The 24,149-nt window shown below is 41.8% G+C and overlaps 1 protein-coding gene across 9 annotated transcripts in view; it reads right to left on the reverse strand.

Annotated features, from left to right (window-relative positions):
• The window catches only part of LOC112221113 (phospholipid-transporting ATPase IA), a 200,084-nt gene that overhangs the window by 140,444 nt on the left and 35,491 nt on the right, over positions 1–24,149 (reverse strand). For all 9 annotated transcript variants that reach the window (XM_042303225.1, XM_042303223.1, XM_042303222.1 and 6 more), the window contains exon 2: positions 495–615. In XM_042303225.1, the coding sequence (XP_042159159.1) occupies positions 495–615 (121 nt within the window). The remainder of the gene's footprint in view (positions 1–494; positions 616–24,149) is intronic.

Below are 24,149 nucleotides of genomic sequence, written 5' to 3' on the forward strand. Positions count from 1 at the left end.
GTGTGATACAGCATTTGATTGCCATCCCTCACTAGCTTGCTATGCAAGATGCGAGTGATTGTGTTCTCGGAAGTACGGAAAATAATCAGTCTCCTCCATTCCAAAAATACTGACTCTTAGGAGGCGATTCCTAGCTAAATCGAATCTTGACACTCAGAAATGGGAGTTGACATCAGGAGTCGACGTTCAAGGAGTCGAAGAATCAATTATTTGGAGTCAAGTCTCCACCACTACGTCATCGTGGTTAACTTTGGAAAAATGGCAGAGAAAGGCAAGCTATAGAAGTGGCCTTGTATGGCAATACTATGAGAAGTTAAATGAGAAGGAAATGCAAACTGTGCAAGCTGGAATTGAGGTACAGTAATGGTAGTACAGATGCAATGCAATCTCTGCTAGAGGGAGGGAATCTGTGGGAAATTGTATCGCCACAGTTAGTCTTTCAACGTTATGCAAGCAAAGAGGATGATAGGCCAACCAATGAACAGACGTCTTACCTGACGTGATTGCTGCAGAACTTGGTGAACTGTGGCTGATTGAGGAATATCAGTCGTGCATCTTCTTGGTCAGCTAAAGAAGTCTTTGCGGAGGTTGCCGTGTCCTCTGTCTTTTCGTACCCTGAGGGAAGAACGGAAAAAAGAAAACGCATTCAAAAAACAGATTTTCAAAAGTCATTGCCTACATGTACAAAATTGTCTTTTCAGCACCAGATCTTCCCAGATAGCTTCATCCGTTTAATAGAATCACCTTCCAGTCAGAGTATTTGCAATGTGTGAAGTAGTATAAAAAAGGCACAAAAGTCAGTACTTTGCATAGATTTTGTTAATGGCACTTCTCTGTGCTGAATAGAACCAAAGCTGAAAAGGGGCCATTTAGATGAAAATTTGAGGTTGACTCAAAGAAAGGCACTAAGAACTTTTGGACAAGGTCACAGAAGAAAGAAAAAAAAGTATGACAAGGTTGGTCCAGGCAGGGTTTATTTTCAAACAAGGCTTTCTTAGAGCAGATGGCAGAGTCGAAGGCAAATCTGTGTCTCAGGGTCATCCATTCTGCAGGGTTCAGGTGGCAATGTGTGTGTGTGTGTGTGTGTGTGTTACAGAAATCACAGAAGATTGGATTACGACTAGATAAAATGCCTTTTACACAATGTCCCTTCAGGGTGCCTTTTTAAGGAAGATCAGATGCTGCAGGTACACCTTTAACTGGCTTCTCCCGAGACCAAGCACAGACACCACTGGGTAGGGACTGAGACCAAGCACAGACACCACTGGGTAGTGTCGGGATCGACAGTCTCAGTTTAAACATTTCCCGCCGTGTAGCCAATGCTCCACGTAGTATGGTTAGGAATTGAACAACCATTGCAACCTTAGCTTACACTGAGGTTTTTGATGTCTGAAGAGGATTTCCACAGGAGCGGGTTTTATTCGTAACAGTAAAAAAGGCGGTTCTATGACGCCCGATCATGTCTGTGCTCACGGGTGCTGGCAAATGACAAACTTTAAAGGGAATGCAATTCTCTCGCATTAAAGGTTTAACATCACAATACATTATTTAATCTTTACTCATTTCTTTTACACAATAATTATATGCAAACCCCATAATTGAGAAATGTACACATTCAGAGATATAGTTGAGTATTTCCTGTCCTCTCTGAGGTCAGCAAATGAAACACCCTTATCGTACCCATCCTTTATGTTCCACGGACCATTCCCACCTACTCACAAGTGTAGATTTTGTTTCATATTCTCATTATGGGGATTTAGAAGTTTGCCATGTGAAATCCTTTGTTCTCTCCATGTCTCTCTTTCTGCATGGCCAGGGGGAGAGAGTCTCCGCCAGGAATTTACAACCTGAGATAACAGAACCTGGGTGTAGGAGAGAGTGAGAAGGAGGCCACTATCTATACCCAGAAAGGGCCACATCATGACATTAGGGACTTATACTAAGCAAATACACAAACATGGATGTGTCAGCTACAGACTTCATTCTATTCTCCAATGCTTAAATACTAAGTTAATTTGAGGAGTCACGACCAGCCTACTTCTGCCCTCATTGCATTTTATTTTAAAATGAGACATGACTAGCCTACACTCCCTGGCATCGCATTCTTGAGCTGTGAAAAAGCCTAGATCCCCTAATTGAGTACTAGGCTGTTTAAAGTGAACTTACAGCGTTTTAGCAACATGAAATCGTGTAAAAATCAGTTCATGTAAACCGCCAGGAAGAATGATGCCTTTTCATACATTTTCTCACACTCAGATATGGTCATTTTCACATGTTTATACTCACATAGAATGATTTACGTGACCGACCCGGCTCAAAATCGTTATTCTGTATCAAAATTCAAAATTTCATTGTTTATTTTTTTTTACATTGGATTAAAGTAGAGACTCAGAGCTAGAAAATAATATTTCATACACTACAGTTGTGGAACAATGGGAAAGTATTTCTGCTTTGAAAGTTGCAAAACTTGTAAACTCACTTTTGAGAAAATGGCATTTGAATGTTTTGGTACTACTACTACTGGTGAGCCCTTCTTAGTATACAAACATTCAGCATAGTTCACACTCTTAAGCTTTAACCCCACCCATCTCTAACGGCTGATCCGAGCATTCTGTACTAACAGCAGCAGTCATCCACCCAAGCTAACTTGCTAGCTAATTCCAGACATAAATGAGAGCACAGCTCACTGAACATTACTCGCCCTAGCAGACCTGGTTGGGCTGTTGTTATCCAGAGCATTGGTGACAGTAAATGTGCCGTCAGATTGTCAGTTTGTAAATTCAGAGCGTTTTGCTCTCAGAGCGTTCATATATACATACAACAATGGCCGGAGTTGAATGGAACACCTTAGTGACTGTTCCCTCTGCTCTATACAATGAATACATATGTTTATTTTATGTGATGATAAAAGGCTCATACAATACAAATATTTTTTAAATGTTTTCTTTCACAGTGATAGCGACTCCGACTGGGAGCCCCCGGTGCCCGCTCTACCTGTGCCCCCAGTGGTGTTCATATGCCACAGTTCATTACTGCAGGCATGACTGTGCCTCAGGGCCAAAAGGGCACAGCATGGAGGCATCGTTGTGTTCTGTGTCGCATGAAATGCACCACTTGTTCAGTTTGCCTCTGCTTTACATCAGAAAGAGACTGCTATGGGACATGGCACAGGCAACTGTTTTTTAAAAAGATTTATTTTCTAATATTTTTTAAAACATTTTTTTGTGTGTGTGTGTGTGTGTGTGTGTGTTAGAACTACTTTTTGCTATGTTGTATATAGTTATTTGCACTGCTGTATATAGTTATAGGTCATTTCACCAATTCGGCCACTTGGGTACATTTGGGCAACTTGTGTGGGACACCTGGGTGACTTCATGCTAAATGTCATGTAGCTCACCCATACCTGAAGTTATCAGTCTGAAACATTGCACACCTACAGTTGCCCTCTTGTGTTATCCATCAAAATGATCTCCAGCATCCTATTCTAGTACATGTGAAAGATGTAACGACAACAATAAAAAAAACAGAAAACGTATGCTCTTTCTTTCTCTTTTCTTCCACCAGATCTACTGTGTTATATTCTCCTACATTCAATTAACATTTCCACAAACTTCAGAATGTTTCCATTCAAATGATACCAAGAATATGCATATCCTTGCCTCTGGTTCTGAGCTACAGGCAGTTAGATTTGGGTATGTCTTCAGGCGGAAATTGAGAACAAAAGGGATGCAGCCAAAAAAAGGTTAAAGAAGAAGTTACAGGTCTTGCCTGTTTGTAGGTGACCAAATACTTATTTTCCACCATAATTTGCAAATAAATTCATAAAACTCATTAAAAAATCCTACAATGTGATTTTCTTGATTTTTTTACCTCATTTTGTCTGTCATAGTTGAAGTGTACCTATGATGAAAATTACAGGCCTCATCTTTTTAAGTGGGAGAACTTGCACAATTGTTGGCTGACTAAATACTTTTTTGCCCCACTGTAGCAGGCAATAGCAATAAATCAAATCAAATTTTATTTGTCACATACACATGGTTAGCAGATGTTAATGCGAGTGTAGCGAAATGCTTGTGCTTCTAGTTCCGACAATGCAGTAATAACGAGCAAGTAATCTAACTAACAATTCCAAAAAAACTACTGTCATACACAGTGTAAGGGGATAAAGAATATGTACATAAGGATATATGAATGAGTGATGGTACAGAGCAGCATAGGCAAGATACAGTAGATGATATCGAGTACAGTATATACATATGAGATAAGTATGTAAACCAAGTGGCATAGTTAAAGTGGCTAGTGATACATGTATTACATAAGGATGCAGTCGATGATATAGAGTACAGTATCAACGTATGCATATGAGATGAACAATGTAGGGTAAGTAACATTATATAAGGTAGCATTGTTTAAAGTGGCTAGTGATATATTTACATCATTTCCCATCAATTCCCATGATTAAAGTGGCTGGAGTAGAGTCAGTGTCATTGACAGTGTGTTGGCAGTAGCCACTCAATGTTAGTGGTGGCTGTTTAACAGTCTGATGGCCTTGAGATAGAAGCTGTTTTTCAGTCTCTCGGTCCCAGCTTTGATGCACCTGTACTGACCTCGCCTTCTGGATGGCAGCGGGGTGAACAGGCAGTGGCTCGGGTGGTTGATGTCCTTGATGATCTTTATGGCCTTCCTGTAGCATCGGGTGGTGTAGGTGTCCTGGAGGGCAGGTAGTTTGCCCCCGGTGATGCGTTGTGCAGACCTCACTACCCTCTGGAGAGCCTTACGGTTGAGGGCGGTGCAGTTGCCATACCAGGCGGTGATACAGCCCGCCAGGATGCTCTCGATTGTGCATCTGTAGAAGTTTGTGAGTGCTTTTGGTGACAAGCCGAATTTCTTCAGCCTCCTGAGGTTGAAGAGGCGCTGCTGCGCCTTCCTCACGATGCTGTCTGTGTGAGTGGACCAATTCAGTTTGTCTGTGATGTGTATGCCGAGGAACTTAAAACTTGCTACCCTCTCCACTACTGTTCCATCGATGTGGATGGGGGTGTTCCCTCTGCTGTTTCCTGAAGTCCACAATCATCTCCTTAGTTTTGTTGACGTTGAGTGTGAGGTTATTTTCCTGACACCACACTCCGAGGGCCCTCACCTCCTCCCTGTAGGCCGTCTCGTCGTTGTTGGTGATCAAGCCTACCACTGTTGTGTCGTCCGCAAACTTGATGATTGAGTTGGAGGCGTGCATGGCCACGCAGTCGTGGGTGAACAGGGAGTACAGGAGAGGGCTCAGAACGCACCCTTGTGGGGCCCCAGTGTTGAGGATCAGCGGGGAGGAGATGTTGTTGCCTACCCTCCCAGGGTCTCCAGTACCCAGTTGCACAGGGCGGGGTCGAGACCCAGGGTCTCGAGCTTGATGACGAGCTTGGAGGGTACTATGGTGTTGAATGCCGAGCTGTAGTCGATGAACAGCATTCTCACATAGGTATTCCTCTTGTCCAGATGGGTTAGTGTGCAGTGTGGTTGAGATTGCATCGTCTGTGGACCTATTTGGGCGGTAAGCAAATTGGAGTGGGTCAAGGGTGTCAGGTAGGGTGGAGGTGATATGGTCCTTGACTAGTCTCTCAAAGCACTTCATGATGACGGATGTGAGTGCTACGGGCGGTAGTCGTTTAGCTCAGTTACCTTAGCTTTCTTGGGAACAGGAACAATGGTGGCCCTCTTGAAGCATGTGGGAACAGCAGACTGGTATAGGGATTGATTGAATATGTCCGTAAACACACCGGCCAGCTGGTCTGCGCATGCTCTGAGGGCGCGGCTGGGGATGCCATCTGGGCCTGCAGCCTTGCGAGGGTTAACACGTTTAAATGTCTTACTCACCTCGGCTGCAGTGAAGGAGAGACCGCATGTTTCCGTTGCAGGCCGTGTCAGTGGCACTGTATTGTCCTCAAAGCGGGCAAAAAGTTATTTAGTCTGCCTGGGAGCAAGACATCCTGGTCCGTGACTGGGCTGGGTTTCTTCCTGTAGTCCGTGATTGACTGTAGACCCTGCCACATACCTCTTGTGTCTGAGCCGTTGAATTGAGATTCTACTTTGTCTCTGTACTGGCGCTTAGCTTGTTTGATAGCCTTGCGGAGGGAATAGCTGCACTGTTTGTATTCAGTCATGTTACCAGACACCTTGCCCTGATTAAAAGCAGTGGTTCGTGCCTTCAGTTTCACACGAATGCTGCCATCAATCCACGGTTTCTGGTTAGGGAATGTTTTAATCGTTGCTATGGGAACGACATCTTCAACGCACGTTCTAATGAACTCGCACACCGTATCAGCGTATTCGTCAATGTTGTTGTCTGACGCAATACGAAACATCTCCCAGTCCACGTGATGGAAGCAGTCTTGGAGTGTGGAGTCAGCTTGGTCGGACCAGCGTTGGACAGACCTCAGCGTGGGAGCTTCTTGTTTTAGTTTCTGTCTGTAGGCAGGGATCAACAAAATGGAGTCGTGGTCAGCTTTTCCGAAAGGGGGCGGGGCAGGGCCTTATATGCGTCGCGGAAGTTAGAGTAACAATGATCCAGGGTCTTTCCACCCCTGGTTGCGCAATCGATATGCTGATAAAATTTAGGGAGTCTTGTTTTCAGATTAGCCTTGTTAAAATCCCCAGCTACAATGAATGCAGCCTCCGGATAAATCGTTTCCAGTTTGCAGAGAGTTAAATAAAGTTCGTTCAGAGCCATCGATGTGTCTGCTTGGGGGGATATATACGGCTGTGATTATAATCGAAGAGAATTCTCTTGGTAGATAATGCGGTCTACATTTGATTGTGAGGAATTCTAAATCAGGTGAACAGAAGGATTTGAGTTCCTGTATGTTTCTTTCATCACACCATGTCACGTTGGCCATAAGACATACGCCCCCGCCCGTCTTCTTACCAGAAAGATGTTTGTTTCTGTCGGCGCGATGCGTGGAGAAACCCGCTGGCTGCACCGCTTCGGATTGCGTCTCTCCAGTGAGCCATGTTTCCGTGAAGCAAAGAACGTTACAGTCTCTGATGTCCCTCTGGAATGCTACCCTTGCTCGGATTTCATCAACCTTGTTGTCAAGAGACTGGACATTGGCAAGAAGAATGCTAGGGAGTGGTGCACGATGTGCCCGTCTCCGGAGTCTGACCAGAAGACCGCTTCGTTTCCCTCTTTTTCTGAGTCGTTTTTTTTTTTTTGGTCGCTGCATGTAATCCACTCGGTTACACTGGTTGTAAGGCAGAACACAGGATCCGCGTCGCGAAAAACATATTCTTGGTCGCACTGATGGTGAGTTGACGCTGATCTTATATTCAGTAGTTCTTCTCGGCTGTATGTAAAGAAACCTAAGATGACCTGGGGTACTAGTGTAAGAAATAACACGTAAAAAAACAAAAAACTGCATAGTTTCCTAGGAACGCGAAGCGAGGCGGCCATCTCTGTCGGCGCCGGAAGTTCAATACAAGTTGCTTTTAGGTTATAATTTTCATTTAGATATCATTTTTATTAACCTCATGACAATGATTTGATATTGACGTTAATATAATTAAATTAAACTGTTCCAAGAATTACCGGCAACTTCAGGAGAGTAATGCCAGAATCTGCAAAAGCCAGCAGGAGAGAGAGGAGAATGGTTGGGTCAGGTTAAGTTTTTTTTCTTCTGGTTATCTAGATCTCTGGCTCCCATGTGAGTCATTTGTGTCTTATTTCATCAAACAGTAAGCTTAACGTATCAGACAAGCTCAATGCATAGAGTTGATTTTATTAAAACACATAGGGTGTCTATATATGGAAAAATACACGTAAAAAAATGTCTAACAAGCCATTGGTTGAAAGAACAGACAACTGTCGGCGAACATTTGTTTTCGTCTGGAACAGCCCTAAAGATAACTGTGGATAAGTCGTTCAAGTTCAGTATAGCTACCTAGCAAAGTGATTCACATTTCTTGCAAGCTAACCAAATGACACCTGCATCTCCAGCAGTAGAACCGAAAAACGATATTGGGGAGTTGTCCACTCACCCACTCATCAAATGACATGACATCCTCCCCGCAGCTAGCTAGCTAACGTTAGGCTCAGCATTTTCATCTTGCTTAATAAAAAAGCTACATAAATATGCTGAACAAAAATACAGGCAACATGCAACAAATTTACTTTTTATTGAGTTACAGTTCATATAAGGAAATCAGTCAATTAAAATACATTAATTAGGTCCTAATCTATGGATTTCATATGACTGGGAATACAGATATGCATCTGCTGGTCACAGATACTTTTAAAACAAAAAGGTAGGGGTTTGGATCAGAAAAACTGTCAGTACCTGGTGTGACAACCATTTGTCTCATGCAGCGCAGCATCTTAGCATCTTTGCATAAAGTTGATCAGGCTGTTGATTGTGGCCTGTGTAATGTTGTCCCATTCATCTTCAACGGCCCTGGGAAGTTGCTGGATATCAGCAGGAACACGCGGTCATACACATCGATCTAGAGCAGGCCTGGGCAATTCTTTTCCTTAGAGGGCCACATTAGAATATATTTTTGCCATTGTGGGCCAGAATGAAATGACAGGATTATACATCAAGTGTATGACTGTGTTGAAATGTATATCTACTGTAAATCACATTCAGATATGCTACTTATTTTACATGCACAGAAATAAACCATATCCATGTTCTCCTTTTGGTTGGTATTTTCATTATTCAACATGCAATACACTACACGGAGGGAAAAAATATAATGTGCATTCAGCACCACGGACAGAACTCTTGTTAATGGGTATGCACAAAAACACAACAGAGAGAGCTCAACATTACATTTAAACTACTAAATTAGTGTAAGGAGTGAAGTCTCTGATGGACATTGACTAGAGCAGTGAAGTCAGGTATAGTTTCTGATGTTGCTATGCGCAGGATTGCTGAGAAGTGAGAGTCAGTAAGAGATGATCTGTGCCTTGAATTATATTTCATCACTGAAAATGTCTGTTCACATACATACTCTTTTAAGTATCTTCCCCAAACTCAGCCATCTCACGTTTGTGTGGTAGGGGAGTTCTGCAAGACCCAACTGTCTCATCCAACAGTGAGACAAAGTGCCTGTGGTTTAAAGATATGCTCTTATGAAATGTACCACTTTAGTGACTATCCACAACATGGCTCATTTTCAGAACACATTTACAGAGCACCTCCTGATGAATAATGCAATTCAGGAAAATTATTTTCTGATCTGGGTTCAGCTCAGCTACTTGATCTTGTATCCTTTTCAAAAAGGCCAACGTTTGGGCACCCATCAGTGGTCACACTGGATAACATTTCAAAATTCCGTCCCAGATTTGACACACACTTATTAACCTCCAATACATATTTCCCTGTGGTTATGCGCTTCATTGATTGTACTGAAGCAAGCTCCTCTGTAATTTCAAAGTCTGGGGTTATGCCTCGTAAGAATATCAACAACTGTACCGTGTCACGTGCATCACTGCTCTCATCCAGGGCCAAGGAGAAATGTCTTTCAACTGTTCCATATTCTCTGTGATGTCCTCAACATGCTGTGTCACTGTTCGTTTTGACAGGGAAATATTTTCAAACAGCTCTTTCTTGTCGAGGAAAAGTATTGCTGCAGAGTCAATTAAACATTCTTTAAATGAATTCGCCCTTAGCGAATGGCTTGCTATGTTTAGCAATTGTGTGGGACATCACATAGCTAGTTCACGCAATTCCGTTGTTTGCAGAATGCAGTTTTGTGAAAAGTCCTTGCTGCTTTTGCAACTGAGAAAGCAACTCTATCGATGCACTTGCCCTCTGCTCAGAAGACATTCCTATATTTCTCTGTATGCTTCGGATGGAAGTGTCGGGACAAGTTGTAGTCTTTCAAGACAGCGATGCTCGCTTTGCACACAGCTTTCCCTGATACCTCAAAGAAATATTTCGATGTCCACTCTTGCTGGAACACCCTACATTCATTGTCCACTCATTTTTGAGCAATTTCTAGCTAGCTACTATTTGTAACTGTGACATGCGTGTCAGCCTGTCAGTCACTGTCTGTCCTTGTGAAGTTGATATTTACACGTGCCTTCAAACTAAATGTCACTCAAGCAGTGGGAGTTAAATAATTACACAAAGGCAAGTGTTTGTTGGGCTGTTCATTTGAATAACAAAAACATTTCTCAAAACTTCACTAATCGCAAATTCTTTATGTGATCTGAGCATGATTCCGCGGGCCGTATTGAATCAGGTTGCGGGCCGTATATGGGCCAGCCTTTGTCCAGGCCTGATCTAGAGCATCCCTAACAAGCTCAATGGGTGACACTTCTGGTGAGTATGCAGGCCCTGGAAGAACTGGGACATTTTCAGCTTCCATAAATTGTGTACAGATCTTTAAATATTGGGCCGTGCATCATCATGCTGAAATAAGAGTTGATGGCGGTGGATGAATGGCACGACAATGGGCCTAAGGATCTCATCACGGTAGCTCTGTGCATTAAAATTGCCATTGAGAAAATGCTATTGTGTTTGTCGTCTGTAACTTATGCCTTAGGCACTCTGTTCACAACATTGACATCAGCAAACCATTAGCACACACACACACACCATACGGTTGTGAGACCAGTTGGACATGCTGGCAAATTCTCTAAAATGTGACCTTTTATTGTCCCTAGCACAAGGTGCACCTGTGTAATGATAATTCTGTTTAATCAGTTACTTGATTTGCCACACCTGTCACATGGATGGATTATTTTGGCAAAGGACACATGCTTACTAACAGGGACGAAAACCAACTTTTTGGACAACATTTGAGAAACAAGCTGTGTGTGTATGGAACATTTTATTTCAGCTCATGAAACCAACACTTTACATGTTGCATTTATAGTTTTGTTCAATGTAGATAAGCTAGCCTATTAGCCACGTATGACTGACTTGTGATCGTTTCCCTTGCAACTTTGATTGTATTGACATTCTCAGCCTTCGCTACATTCGTCCATTTTTGTAAAAAATATTGAGTCATTGAAACAATCAGTGCATCCTGAATGGCTGGAGGTAGCAAACAATTTACCAGACCAGCTGTGATTTACAACCTGATAGCAATATTTGTTGGACTACCAAAATGTATTGGTAAATTATATTCATCATGCATTGAACAGCATCCATCTATTCTGCCAACAATGCCCTAGTGTACATCATGGAATGAACCTATTTTTAAAACATCTTATGAATTATGTTTTGTACCATTAACTGGGGATTTGATATTATGATACTTTGCCGATATGAAAAAAACTATTTAAAACGCTGTCAGTTCCACTTCCACAAAAAAAAAGTTTGTTGATTAAAACCAACATATTAGTCTGACATATGGCTGGTTTCAGCTCAATGCAGTGCTCCCAATGGTGTGTATTATACTTCACAACTTAGTTTCATAAGAGCCCCTGCTAAACGTTAAAAGGCTAAGAAAGGCTAATCTGATGCCAACAGCTTCAGACAGAGTTCCGTGTGAGGTAAATTGAACTGCAAGATACCGTTTTACTCATCTGGTCAGGGGGGAGAATACAAAACGAAACGGCTGGGCCTTGTGAGTTGTTGGTGTATCGTTTGTCTGTGTCCGACAAACGATACACTTCAGCAAAATTAATGGAACTAGTGCCCCAAAATATGTTTTTTTTAACAATAAATCATAAGTCCATTATACATTTTAACAGTATAAACACAAATAATCCTTTGTGTCAAGTCATGAACACTCTGTTTGAAATAATATTTGTAAAGGATTCAAAGAGTGAAAAGCTTTATTCATTCACATGAATAATTGATATAATTTATTTGATACTCAAAGGTTTTATAGAAAAATATAATATTTTTATGTTGTATTTGCACCTGTGCCGTGCCATTTCATTAAGTCTCACAAATATGGTACAGCCCACTATATTCTACAGCTCCCAAGCTTTCTGTGGATTTAAGAGTTTCCTAGTCTATTGTTTATGGCCCTCTCTATATTTTATTTTGTCTGGCATAGCAAATACAGGAAAACATCGCTCCAAGGCTGTCAACTCAAGAGGTTAAAAAGTCAGGAACCTAATCACACAAATCTCTCACACATTTCAATCTAGGGTTTTTTTCTGGCTTTGAGTTCCTGCTGGGAAGCCTACTTGATCAGAGTTGGGTATTTCCTGATCAGTTGGGTATTTCCTGAGCAGACTTGTCTACAGTAACTCCAGCTGGCATGCTGGATATATAAGCTCGATGTTATCTACTTTGAATCTGCTGCAGTCTCTATGGCAACAGCTAACTCTAGAGATGTGCAGGCAGGAGTTCCATGCCTGTTAGTTCCATAGACAGGAGTGAGAATAATATAACTCGGCATGAGGCAACAGTCAAAAGTGTAGTCGAAATGAGGAAGTTAGTCAGTCTATACAGGCCTGCCATTGCCAGGAGTATAATGCTAAACTACAGTGCATTCAGAAAGTATTCAGACCCTGACTTTTTCCACATTTTGTTACTTTACAGCCTTATTGTTACGTGGATTAAATAGTCGTATTCCTCAATCTACAGTCATGGCCAAAAGTTGAGAATGACAAATATTAATTTCCACAAAGTCTGCTGCCTCAGTTTGTATGATGGCAATTTGCATATACTCCAGAATGTTATGAAGAGTGATTGGATCAATTGAAAGTCCCTTTGCCATACAAATGAAGTGAATTCACCCCAAAAAAATTCCACTGCATTTCAGCCCTGCCACAAAAGGACCAGCTGACATCATGTCAGTGAATCTCTCGTTAACACAGGTGTGAGTGTTGACGAGGACAAGGCTGGAGATCACTCTGGCATGCTGATTTAGTTTGAATAACAGACTGGAAGCTTCAAAGGGAGGGTGGTGCTTGGAATCATTGTTCTTCCTCTGTCAAACATGGTTACCTGCAAGGAAACACGTGCAGTCATCATTGCTTTGCACAAAAAAAGCGTCACAGGCAAGGATATTGCTGCCAGTAAGATTGATTTAGGTACAACCATTTATCGGATCATCAAGAAATTTAAGGAGAGCGGTTCAATTGTTGTGAAGAAGGCTTCAGGGCGCCCAAGAAAGTCCAGCAAGTGCCAGGACTGTCTCATAAAGTTGATTCAGCTGCGGGATCGGAGCACCACCAGTACAGAGCTTGCTCAGGAATGGCAGCAGGCAGGTGTGAGTGCATCTGCACGCACAGTGAGGCAAAGACTTTTGAAGGATGGCCTGGTGTCAAGAAGGTAGCAAAGAAGCCACTTCTCTCCAGGAAAAACATCAGGGACAGACTGATATTCTGCAAAAGGTACAGGGATTGGACTGCTGAGGACTGGGGAAAAGTCATTTTCTCTGATATATCCCCTTTCCGATTGTTTGGGGCATCCGGAAAAGAGCTTGTCCGGAGAAGACAAGGTGAGCACTACCATTAGTCCTGTATCATGCCAACAGTAAAGCATCCTGAGACCATTCATGTGTGGGGTTGCTTCTCAGCCAAGGGAGTGGGCTCACTCACAATTTTGCTTAAGAACACAGACATGAATAAAGTACCAACACATCCTCCGAGAGCAACTTCTCCCAACCATCCAGGAACAGTTTGGTGACGAACAATGCCTTTTCCAGCATGACGGAGCACCTTGCCATAAGGCAAAAGTGATAACTAAGTGGCTCGGGGAACAAAACATTGATATTTTGGGTCCATGGCCAGGAAACTCCCCAGACGTGACGCTTGGCATTCAGGCCAAAGAGTTCAAACTTTGTTTCATCAGAACAGAGAATCTTAGCGTCTTTAGGTGCCTTTTGGCAAACTCCAAGCAGGCCGTCTCTACCATAAAGGCCTGATTGGTGGAGTGCTGCAGAGATGGTTGTCCTTCTTGAAGGTTCTCCCATCTCCACAAAGGAACTCTGGAGCTCTGTTAGAGTGACCATCGGGTTCTTGGCCGCCTCCCTAACCAAGGCCGTTCTCCTCCGATTGCTCAGATAGCCCGGGTGGCCAGCTCTAGGAAGAGTCTTGGTGGTTCCAAACTTCTTCCATTTAAGAATGATGGAGGCAACGATGTTCCTGGAGACCTTCAATGCTGCGTACATTTTTTGGTACCCTTCCCCAGATCTGTGCCTCGACACAATCCTGTCTCGGAGCTCAACGGCCAATTATTTTGATCTCATGGCTTGATTTTTTGCTCTGACAAGCATTGTCAACTGTGGGACCGTATATAGACAGGTGTGTGCTTTTCCTAATCATGTCCAACAATTGAATTTACCACAGCTGGACTCCAATCAAGTTGTATAACCATCAAGGATGATCAATGGAAACAGGATGCACCGGAGCTCAAATTCGAGTCCCATAGCAAAGTGTCTGAATACTTACATAGATAAGCTATCGGTTTGTTTTTTTATAAAATTTGCAAACATTTCTAAAAATCTATTTTCACTTTGCCATTATGGGGTAGTGTGTGTAGGTTGAGGATTTGTATTTATTTAATCACTTTTAATTGTTTACTCCATGTGTAACTCTGTGTTGTCTGTTCACACTGCTATGCTTTATCTTGGCCAGGTCGCAGTTGCAAATGAGAACTTGTTCTCAACTAGCCTACCTGGTTAAATAAAGGTGAAATAAAAATTAAAATAAAATGTCTAACGTAACCAAATGTGGAAATTGGGAAAGGAATACTTTCCGAATGCACCGTAAGTAAGCCTGCCATTGACAATGTCCACTATTACCTGTCAAATGAAAACATTTGAATAAAGCCTATTCATATTTACTCTACGTTAGGTGACCCAATTGAATTATTTCAAAAGCAGGGAGTTTACCATCAACGGTTAAATGTCGGTGAGCCATCACCACAGAACTACCATGTTGACATGCCTAGCTGTCCCAGCAGCACACATTAGGACTAATAACCTTCATCTAAGGCGCTCAGTCTTAACACAGACAAGGGCCCCAAGATCAATCAACAGGAGCATGTGACTTCCATCAAAGAAGTGCTACTGCTCTGTTCTGAGATCCTAATTGCATCACATTTACATTCTTGGAGATAGAACACTGTTTTCAATATGAAGAACCGGTGTGTATGGTTACTGGGGAACAACGCTTTCAATATGAAGAACCAGCGTGCATTCATGGTTACTGGAGTTTGTGTCTGATACAGATAAGGTACACATGCAAAAGAGCTGAGAGCAATTCAAATCTGACTCGGCCAAAATGTTTAAAAGGAATGTTTGGCTACATTTGGGGCCGTTGGTTAAATACACATTTCTGGGCTAAAAGCACAGTCTTGGCAAAAATAAGTTACAAGTTAACATGCCTACAGGTCCATTTCTATTTGCTTTTAATTCAAACTGAAATGTGTTGCATAGGTTTAGGTTGACTGTCTGCACAATACCGTTTAGAGAGATAAGGGCTAAGGTGACAAACCCCTTTTGCAAACACACCTGCAGAGTAAGCAAACGCACAGTAACATTTCAAACAGATGGGATGAGTGAAAATATAATAAGCAGTGGGGTTTATGTTGTACATTTTGCCAACCATAGTAATGTGCTGGAATTGTACTAGCCTACACACGCAGCTCGTAATGTAATGTAGGCCTAAATGAGAGAGGCAGTATGAGATCACCTGTTAATTAAAAATGTTAACTCATCAATTGCTTTAATAGTAATGTTTACGCAATGCGTTGTCCTAGTAATGTGTTTACTAATAATGCACGTGTTAGTAAGAGGACAGCGCCACCCATAGAGGCTAGACATGTAAACCACAAAGTATTTAGAAGATATGATCCTGATCAAGGGTGGTGGTTTCTCATGACGCACTTTCATTTTCTGGAATTTCCCCTGACCTTTCAGCCAATGCAGACACTTTTATTCTGTGATACTTGTAGAACAAAACAAATATGCATATGAATTAGGCCTAAAAATGTATTCAGTGAAGCCATTAGCATAGTGCCTCACAGTGCTATTGTGATTATGTCATCAATGAGTCAGTCAGTCTCAACTAGTAGAGTTCGTGAGAGGCTATAATTTCCATTTCCTCTATTGTAGTAGTCACAGATATTGATGGAATCTAGGTTGGAGACCACTCATTACTTGAATGTATCCCTACATCAGATTTCCCCTCAGACTTAAATTACCCTCTGTAAAAGAGCCCTTACGATTGAGCACCAATGGCACTGCCAATCACATTAGTTAGCTCCCCACTTCAGAACACACACCGCTCTGACAACGACAAATATTACTATATTCTGAGTCCAATTAACAACCACAACTATACGTGCCTGGTATGGCAACTCCTCGGCCTCCGACCACAAGGCACTACAGAGGGTAGTGCATACAGCCCAGTACATCACTGGGGCAAAGCTTCCTGCCATCCAGGACTTCTATACCAGGCGTTGTCAGAGAAAGGCCCTAAAAATTGTCAAAGACTCCAGCCACCTGTGTCATAGACTGTTCTCTCTGCTACCGCACAGCAAGCGGTACCGAAGTGCCAAGTCTAGGTCCAAGAGGCTTCTAAACAGCTTCTACCCCCAAGCCATAAGACTCCTGAACATCTAATCAAATGACTACCCAGACTATTTGCATTCTCTGCTGCTGCTGCTGCTATAATGTTGTTAAAGAGTTACTTGTCTAACAAATCAGAGGGTGTTCTTTAATGGAATCCTCTCAAATATAATCCAGATAGAATCAGAAATTCCCCAGGGTAGCTGTTTAGGCCTCTTACTTTTTTCAATTTTTACTAACGACATGCCACTGACTTTGAGTAAAGCCAGAGTGTCTATGTATGTGGATGACTCAACACTATACACAGTGACTGAAACTCAGCTACTACAGTGACTGAAATGACTGCAACACTTAACAAAGAGCTGCAGTTAGTTTCAGAGTGGTTGCCAAGGATTAAGTCTTAAGTCTATGTCTGGTAACAGTAATGTTAATGAATTACCGTCATGTGTTTTGAAGGACTGTTGCTATTTATGACAAAACTGAAATGCTGAATTGTTTCAATGGGCACTTTGTATCATCTGGTAGGCTGTTTGATTCAGTGTCCTCTGTCTCTGTACAACCCTGTGTGGATAAACCAGTGAGAGCTGGTCAAACTTGTAGCTTTTTTCCATTCTCAGTGCAGGTGGTACATAAAGCCCTGGAATCCTTAGATCAGAGAAAGCCTGCAGGTCCTGATCTTTTGGATCCCTGCTTTTCAAATCTGGCAGCTGATTTCATAGCTGAACCACTTACATCTCTGTTCAATCTAACCCTGGACTATAATGACATTCCAAAGATCTGGAAATCAGCATTTGTCCTACCACTTTTAAAAAAGGGGGAGATCCAACTCTTAAATAATTATAGGCCAATCTCAAAGCTGTCACCCCTGGTGAAAATACTTGAAACCCTTGTAAGTGAACAGCTAAAATAGTCTTTATTTACTAACTATATTTTATCAATGTACCAATTGGGCTTCAGGAAGAAGCATAGCACAATTACAGCAGCCATGAAGATTTTAAATGATATCACTGAAGCCATTGACAAAAAACAGCACTGTGTCTCACTTTTTATTGATCTCTCTAAGGCTTTTGATACAGTTGATCATGCTATACTAAGGCAGAGATTGTCGAGTGTAGGTCTTTCTGGAGCATGCAGTTGCATGGTTTGCTAACTATCTGTCTGATAGAACTCAGTGCACTCAATTTGATGGGCTTATGTCTGTCTTGAATGGTGTGCCCCAAGGCTCTGTACTTGGACCTCTTATTCACTATTTATATAAATGATTTAGACAAAAATGTCCAAAATGCACAACTTCATTTTTATGCTGATGATACTGTTATTTACTGTTGTGCCTCATCTCTTACAAAATCTTTCCAGAACATGCAAACTGCTTTTCATACTGTTCAACATGCCTTGTGTCAATTGAAGCTTATCCTCAAAACTGACAAAACTAAACTAATGGTGTTTTCTAATGCAAGAAATAGACCTCAACCTTTCACCTATTACTACCTGTCAGGGCAAGGAGATTGAGGTTGTAACCTCATATAAATATCTTGGAATTTTAATTGATGACGGCCTCTTAAATTGCATATTGAACAACTTTTTAAAAAATTGAAGCTGAAATTGGGATTTTATTTTAGGAATAAGGCCTGTTTTTCTTTTGAAGCCAGAAGGAGGATAGTAAGCTACATTTATGCCTTTACTAGGACTATTTTATACATGAATGCTTCCGCTCGGTGTTTGAGATCAATTGACACTCTTTACCATGGCACTTTGAGATTTATTTTAAACTGCAAAACCCTTACGCACCACTGCACTTTGTATACTAGGGTGGATGGCCTTCTCTAGTCACTCGTATACTTTTATTTACATTTTGGGTTTACTACCTTTTTATTTGTGCATTTTTATTGTTCAGAATGTGGTGGGTCCTCTTTGTTCGCTGGACTTTATCCTGCTTAAAAAATACATTTAAAAAAACGATTGGTGTTTTTAAATCACCGATGAAGGATTTTGAGGCTGATTCCCTGACCTGTCAATGTTTTTAATTTGCTGTTTTATACTCTTGTGAATTCAATGGTTTTTACTAGATTACTTGTAGTTTTTCATGTTGTCTGTCTAATTTTTTTGTAATGACTTGGTGCTGCCTATCTTGGCCAAAGCGCTTTTGAAAAAGAGATTTTAATCTCAATGAGCCCTTCCTGGTTAAATAAATAAAAAAGGATTAAGAAAGCTCTAAATATTTATAAAACTAAATGCATTGTATTTGGAACAAAACACTCACTAAACCCTAAACCTTGTAATAAATGTGGAAATTGAGCGAGTTGAGATGACTAAACTGCTTGGAGTCACCCTAGATTGTAAACTGTCGTGGTCAAAACATATTGATGCAGTAGTAGCTAAGATGGGGAGAAGTTTGTGTATAATAAAGCGATGCTCTGCCTTCTTAACACAAACAAGGCAGGTCCTAAAGGCCCAAGTTTTGTCACACCTTGACGACTGTTCAGTCGTGTGGTCAGGTGCCACAAAAAAGGACTTAGGATAATTGCAATTGGCTCAGAACAGGGCAGCACAGCTGGCCCTTGGATATACACAGAGAGCTAATATTAATAATATGCATGTCAATCTCTCCTCGCTCAAAGTGGAGGAGAGATTGACTTCATCACTACTTTTATTTATGACATGTTGAATGCACCGAGCTGTCGGTCTAAACTACTGGCACACAGCTCGGACACCCAAGCACACCCCACAAGACATGCCACAAGAGGTCTCTTCACAGTCCAAGTCCAGAACAGACTATGGGAGGCACAGAGTACTACATAGAGCCATGACGACATGGAACTCTATTCCACATCAAATAACTGACGCAAGCAGTAAAATTAGATTTGAAAAATAAAACAAATATTTAAAAAATATATATATTTTAAAACACCTTATGGAACAGTGGGTACTGAAGCAACAAACATTGGCACAGACACATGCATACACACAATAACATACGCACTATACATGCACATGGATTTAGTACTGTCGTTATGTGGTATTGGTGGAGTAGAGGCCTGAGGGAACACAGTGTGTTGTGAAATCTGTAAATGTATTGCAATGTTTTTTAAATTGTATAAACTGCCTTCATTTTGCTGGACCCCCAGGAAGAGTAGCTGCTGCCAATAGGGATCCATAATAAATAAATACTAATACCAGTCCAATTAACAACCACAACATATGCGGCAAGAGCAACTGGTCCAATTAATAACCACAACTATACCATATGTGGTGAGAGCTACTGGTCCAATTAACAACCACACATGTAAGAGTAATAGTGTTAAATTAGAAATGTACATAAGGACATCTGTTAGAGTTGAGGGATCCAGATGAGACCAGGGCTGCCATAACGATGGAGTACTACAGTATTAGGCTACGTCCTTCTGCTTTGGGGAATATCCAGTGAGAGAGAGGGCTTCTCCATTTCACTCAGGGATCTCTCTCCACGCTCCAACCTACCAGCAGCCAGTCGAGTGGAGTGGAATGGACAGAGACGTGTGGAGACAGCACACTCAGCGCCCCCATGACACTACACAACATGGAGGGGAGAGGGGGGAGAACGGAAATCACACTAGTATGGCTCTCCAACTATGCTCCAGTGAGTACAGCACTATGGCACAACCTGTCTGGCAGGCACTGACTAGTCCAGAGACAAGGATGGGAAGCACAGCAAAAAAGCACCAATTAGCCTACGTGGCCATCTTAGCTAGCTTCTTTACATCAATTTGATGCAGTCAATACATGCTCTACCATATTTGAATATTGAATTTATTTGAATGCCCATTCCTAACTTTTATGCAAATGTTGTTGATCAGTACAATAAAAGTACCAAATGTAATGGAGATTGCTTATCATGTGAACCACATGAAATCTTGATTTACCCAGTTTATCAAGATATATTTACCATTCAAATAAATGGATTACCATTATATTATGTAGTAATATAGGGAAAAGTATAACTGATTCGTTAATACATACACGGCTGTCTGAAAAATGTTCACATCAAATTTCAAATGGTATGATATTGAATTGAAAAGATGCCCAACGATTGAACAGAGTAGTAGCTGAGTTTCTGTCTGAATCAAGTGCCATTCTGTGACTTTGGCTAATACACCTTCTCTGCCGTGGTATTGTTTAGGTATCGTGATACTAAACCTGGTATCCGTATTAAAGACAGAATTATGGTATCGTGACAACACTGTCTGCCATGGTAGAGCATGACTGTAAATAGAATTCTGGCAAATAAATATGGACCAGGAGGATGTGGCATTCTAAACGTGGGGGAACGAAGCTGTCAAGGGAGATGCTAACAACAACAAACTGCAGTGTCATGAGGTGCTGCAACTAGAGCCCTCACCAGATATAACCCAGTTGCGATCGACCCCCCCTTTTCTTGGCTTCTCGAGGAGGACATAGAGTTGAAGTCTGACAGATCTCAAAGCCAATCTTATCTACCCCCGCATCTCCCATAATACCCCTACTCATGTCACGCAAATCTTCGCTGTCTTTGATTACGTATCTTGTCAGTTTTGTTATTGGCATGGGCTCTTATCAGGATGAACGAAGAGAAACAACTACCTCTCTCGCTCACTCTCTCTCTTCTTTAGTCTCTGGCGTGTGTTCTAAGGCTATAAATAGCCCGGCCCCCCTTGCAGTCCTTTGGTCACCGGGGGTTACACGGGTTGGCTGTCGATGCCTGGCCGGTTACGCAACGGCCCACCCACATGACAGCTCAGGATGGGTGGCTTATTGGATTAGTGTGGAGTCAAGAGGGTGGTTTAAGGCAACAACTGGGTATTAGGGAGTTGTGCCTCCGCTTAAGTAAAGAAACTTGCTAGCATGAATGCTAGTGATTATCACCTGTGGTAGTTTAGCTGTAAGGGATTTGTCGCTTGACAAGAAGCAGGTTAGACAATACGAAAAAGCATTGTGAAACAGACAAATATCTAGCCATGATAAGGAAGACGGTCTAGTAAACAGGCGGTGAAACTGAAATTATTTTCCAATCGTTTTATTCTGAACAGATCAATTATTTGTTTTGTTCCGTTCCACTGTCCAGACCAGCAAAATGAAGTTCTGAACAGGTTAGAACCACACAAAAAAAGTACTGGTTTATATTGTTCCTTTTTAAACCTCAAATTGTATTTTTTTTCCTTTTTACATTTAGCGTGATATTAAATTCCTTTACCAATCAGAGTGGATAGAGCAGATTGCTATAGATCGGGCAAACTATAGCCTAGTTGTTTCCATGCGCAATGGACATACAAGTGTAGGGCGCAAGATGCGACTGAAATATTCAGAGTGGGGAAAAAGTGAGTGAGGGTGGAGGCTTGGCTTGATGCACGGGCATCTTATGACAGAATTATAGGCTACCTGCTTTTTTCAGAATGAAAAAACACATTTTAGTTAATAATCCAATACATAACTATAGTATCCTTTACGAGAATTGAAAAAAGTAATCCATTCTTCTCCAATTAAAAATTTCTCCAATTTCTGAGTCACACTTCTAACGTCAGAAGGCTACAGTAGTCTATGCTTCGGGGGGGGGGAATTCACACGCACTGGCAGAGATTTTCAGGTGGCAGGCAGACACTGGTATACATTTCTGAGTGACAGAGTGAGGGCTTGCATAGGCGCTTTGTTGCATTATTTTGTGGGATAATCCAAATTGAGTCATTATTAACTGGTTCCTGTGCTTTTAAAATAATAATTCTCTTCCGGAACAGTATAGATCACTTTCGTTCCCAATTCTGATTCGTTCCCTGAACCGGTTCCAATTCCTGCTAGCAACAGATGCGTAATGGCGTTTGGGTCTTGGAATGGCGTTTTGGGTCTTGTATCAAAACACTATTTGTATCAAAACACTATTTGGCTATGGCGCCGACAGAGAGCACCTCGCCTCGAGCTCCGCTAAAACATTGCAATTTTCTACTTTTTGTGTTTTTCTCAAAATGTTCTTAATCAGTTTGTTTTGTGATTTACTACATACACCCGGGTAGAACTATTTGAATACAAATTACTGTCCACCCGACCTCTCCGAATTCCCTGAGACGACAGAACAATGGACTAGCTTCTTGGGCAAAGCACCAAGCTGCTTTGGAGTCCTACCGGAGGAGGAAGTGAAGACACCGAAGGAGAGGAGACATCGCCCTTTTTACCTTCTGAGAGTGTTCTCAGGGATTATCGCCATGGCTGTGTACATCCCACCCAAAGCGGACACCAAAATAGCCCTCAAAGAACTTCAGTGTCGTGTCTTTACTATCATTAACTGAAGACTTATAGTTTTTATCAAAGATTCTCTGTAATTAAGTATTACGCGATCAACTGATTAATCACGTAACTAATTAACTAACTATGAAATCGGGATACCAAGGAAAAAATATTCAGATTACAAAGTTATAATTTCCTAAAATAACTTTTCAGATATTTTATCTGATCAATTAGTCTTCGAATTCATTAATTATTTACCTCACGTTTGTCTCATTCCAAACGTCGTAAATTGTTGGTTATCTGCACGAACCCAGTCTTCACTATGAGTCATCCATACAGCAATTGTCTTAAATCATTTATTTATTACTAACTAAGTAATTCACAGAAATGCATAAAACAAACAAAGGTAAATGTGCTTACATGAAATGGAGAATGTGCCCTAGTGGGCTAAACCGGCATGACGGCTTGTTAGACAAAAGGGGAAGTGGGGGTCGACTAAGTCACTACAGAGTGATAATTATAATAATTGAAATGCTAATCCTTTGCACATGAACGCTCACTCAGTCGGGAACAATTGCAATCAATATATATATTTACGCAAAGTGCCTTGATCGCTGGTGAAAAGTTCATTTATTTTGTAGAATTGTCCGTCTCTCTCCCCCTCTCTCTTGGTTGTGGTGTGAGGGGATTGTTCAGAGTGACATTCGTTATAGAATGGATGTTTCGGCGTTTGTCGCTCTTCGTGTTCAATGATGTCGAATTCCTAGCTGCAGACTAGTAATCCATATCAAAGACTTGTTCTTATTCTGTCGGTATCGATAGTCCAAGAGTTTAACCACGTGGTATGGTTAAAAGATTCAGCAAAGTCTACAACCTTCATCCTCCTAATGGAGAAAAACATGGTCTGCAACAGCAGGGGCTTCTTACAATCATGGATTACAAAAAGAAAGCCAGCCACATTGTGGTCATCAACGCCACTCTACCGGAGGAGCTAAATGCCTTCTCACAATTTGAGCACAATAACCCTGAGCTGCCGAGGAGAGCCCCCGAAGACAACGTGGGCTACACACTCAGGTCTCCACGGAGGATGTATGTAAGTCATTCAAATATGCTAACTCTCGCTGGGGTGCTGGCCCAGACAGCATCCCTAGCCATGCGCAGACCAGCTGGCTGTTGTGTTCTGACTTTTTAAATCTCTCCCTAGCCCAGGCCACTAAACACACCTGCTTCAAGATGTCCACGATCATCGTTTGCCCAAGAAAGAGAAAGTAACTGAAAGACTACCGACCAGTAACACTCACTCACTTCTGTCATCATGAAGTGCTTCGAGAGGCTAGTCAAAGACCATATCGCCTCCTCCCTCCCCAACACACTTAACCCTCTCACACAGTTCCAACTCCATCATCAAGTTGACTGACAGCACTACAGACGTAGGCCTGATTACCAACAAC

The sequence above is a fragment of the Oncorhynchus tshawytscha genome, linkage group LG21 (assembly GCF_018296145.1).
Source record: "Oncorhynchus tshawytscha isolate Ot180627B linkage group LG21, Otsh_v2.0, whole genome shotgun sequence".
NCBI lineage: Eukaryota > Metazoa > Chordata > Actinopteri > Salmoniformes > Salmonidae > Oncorhynchus > Oncorhynchus tshawytscha.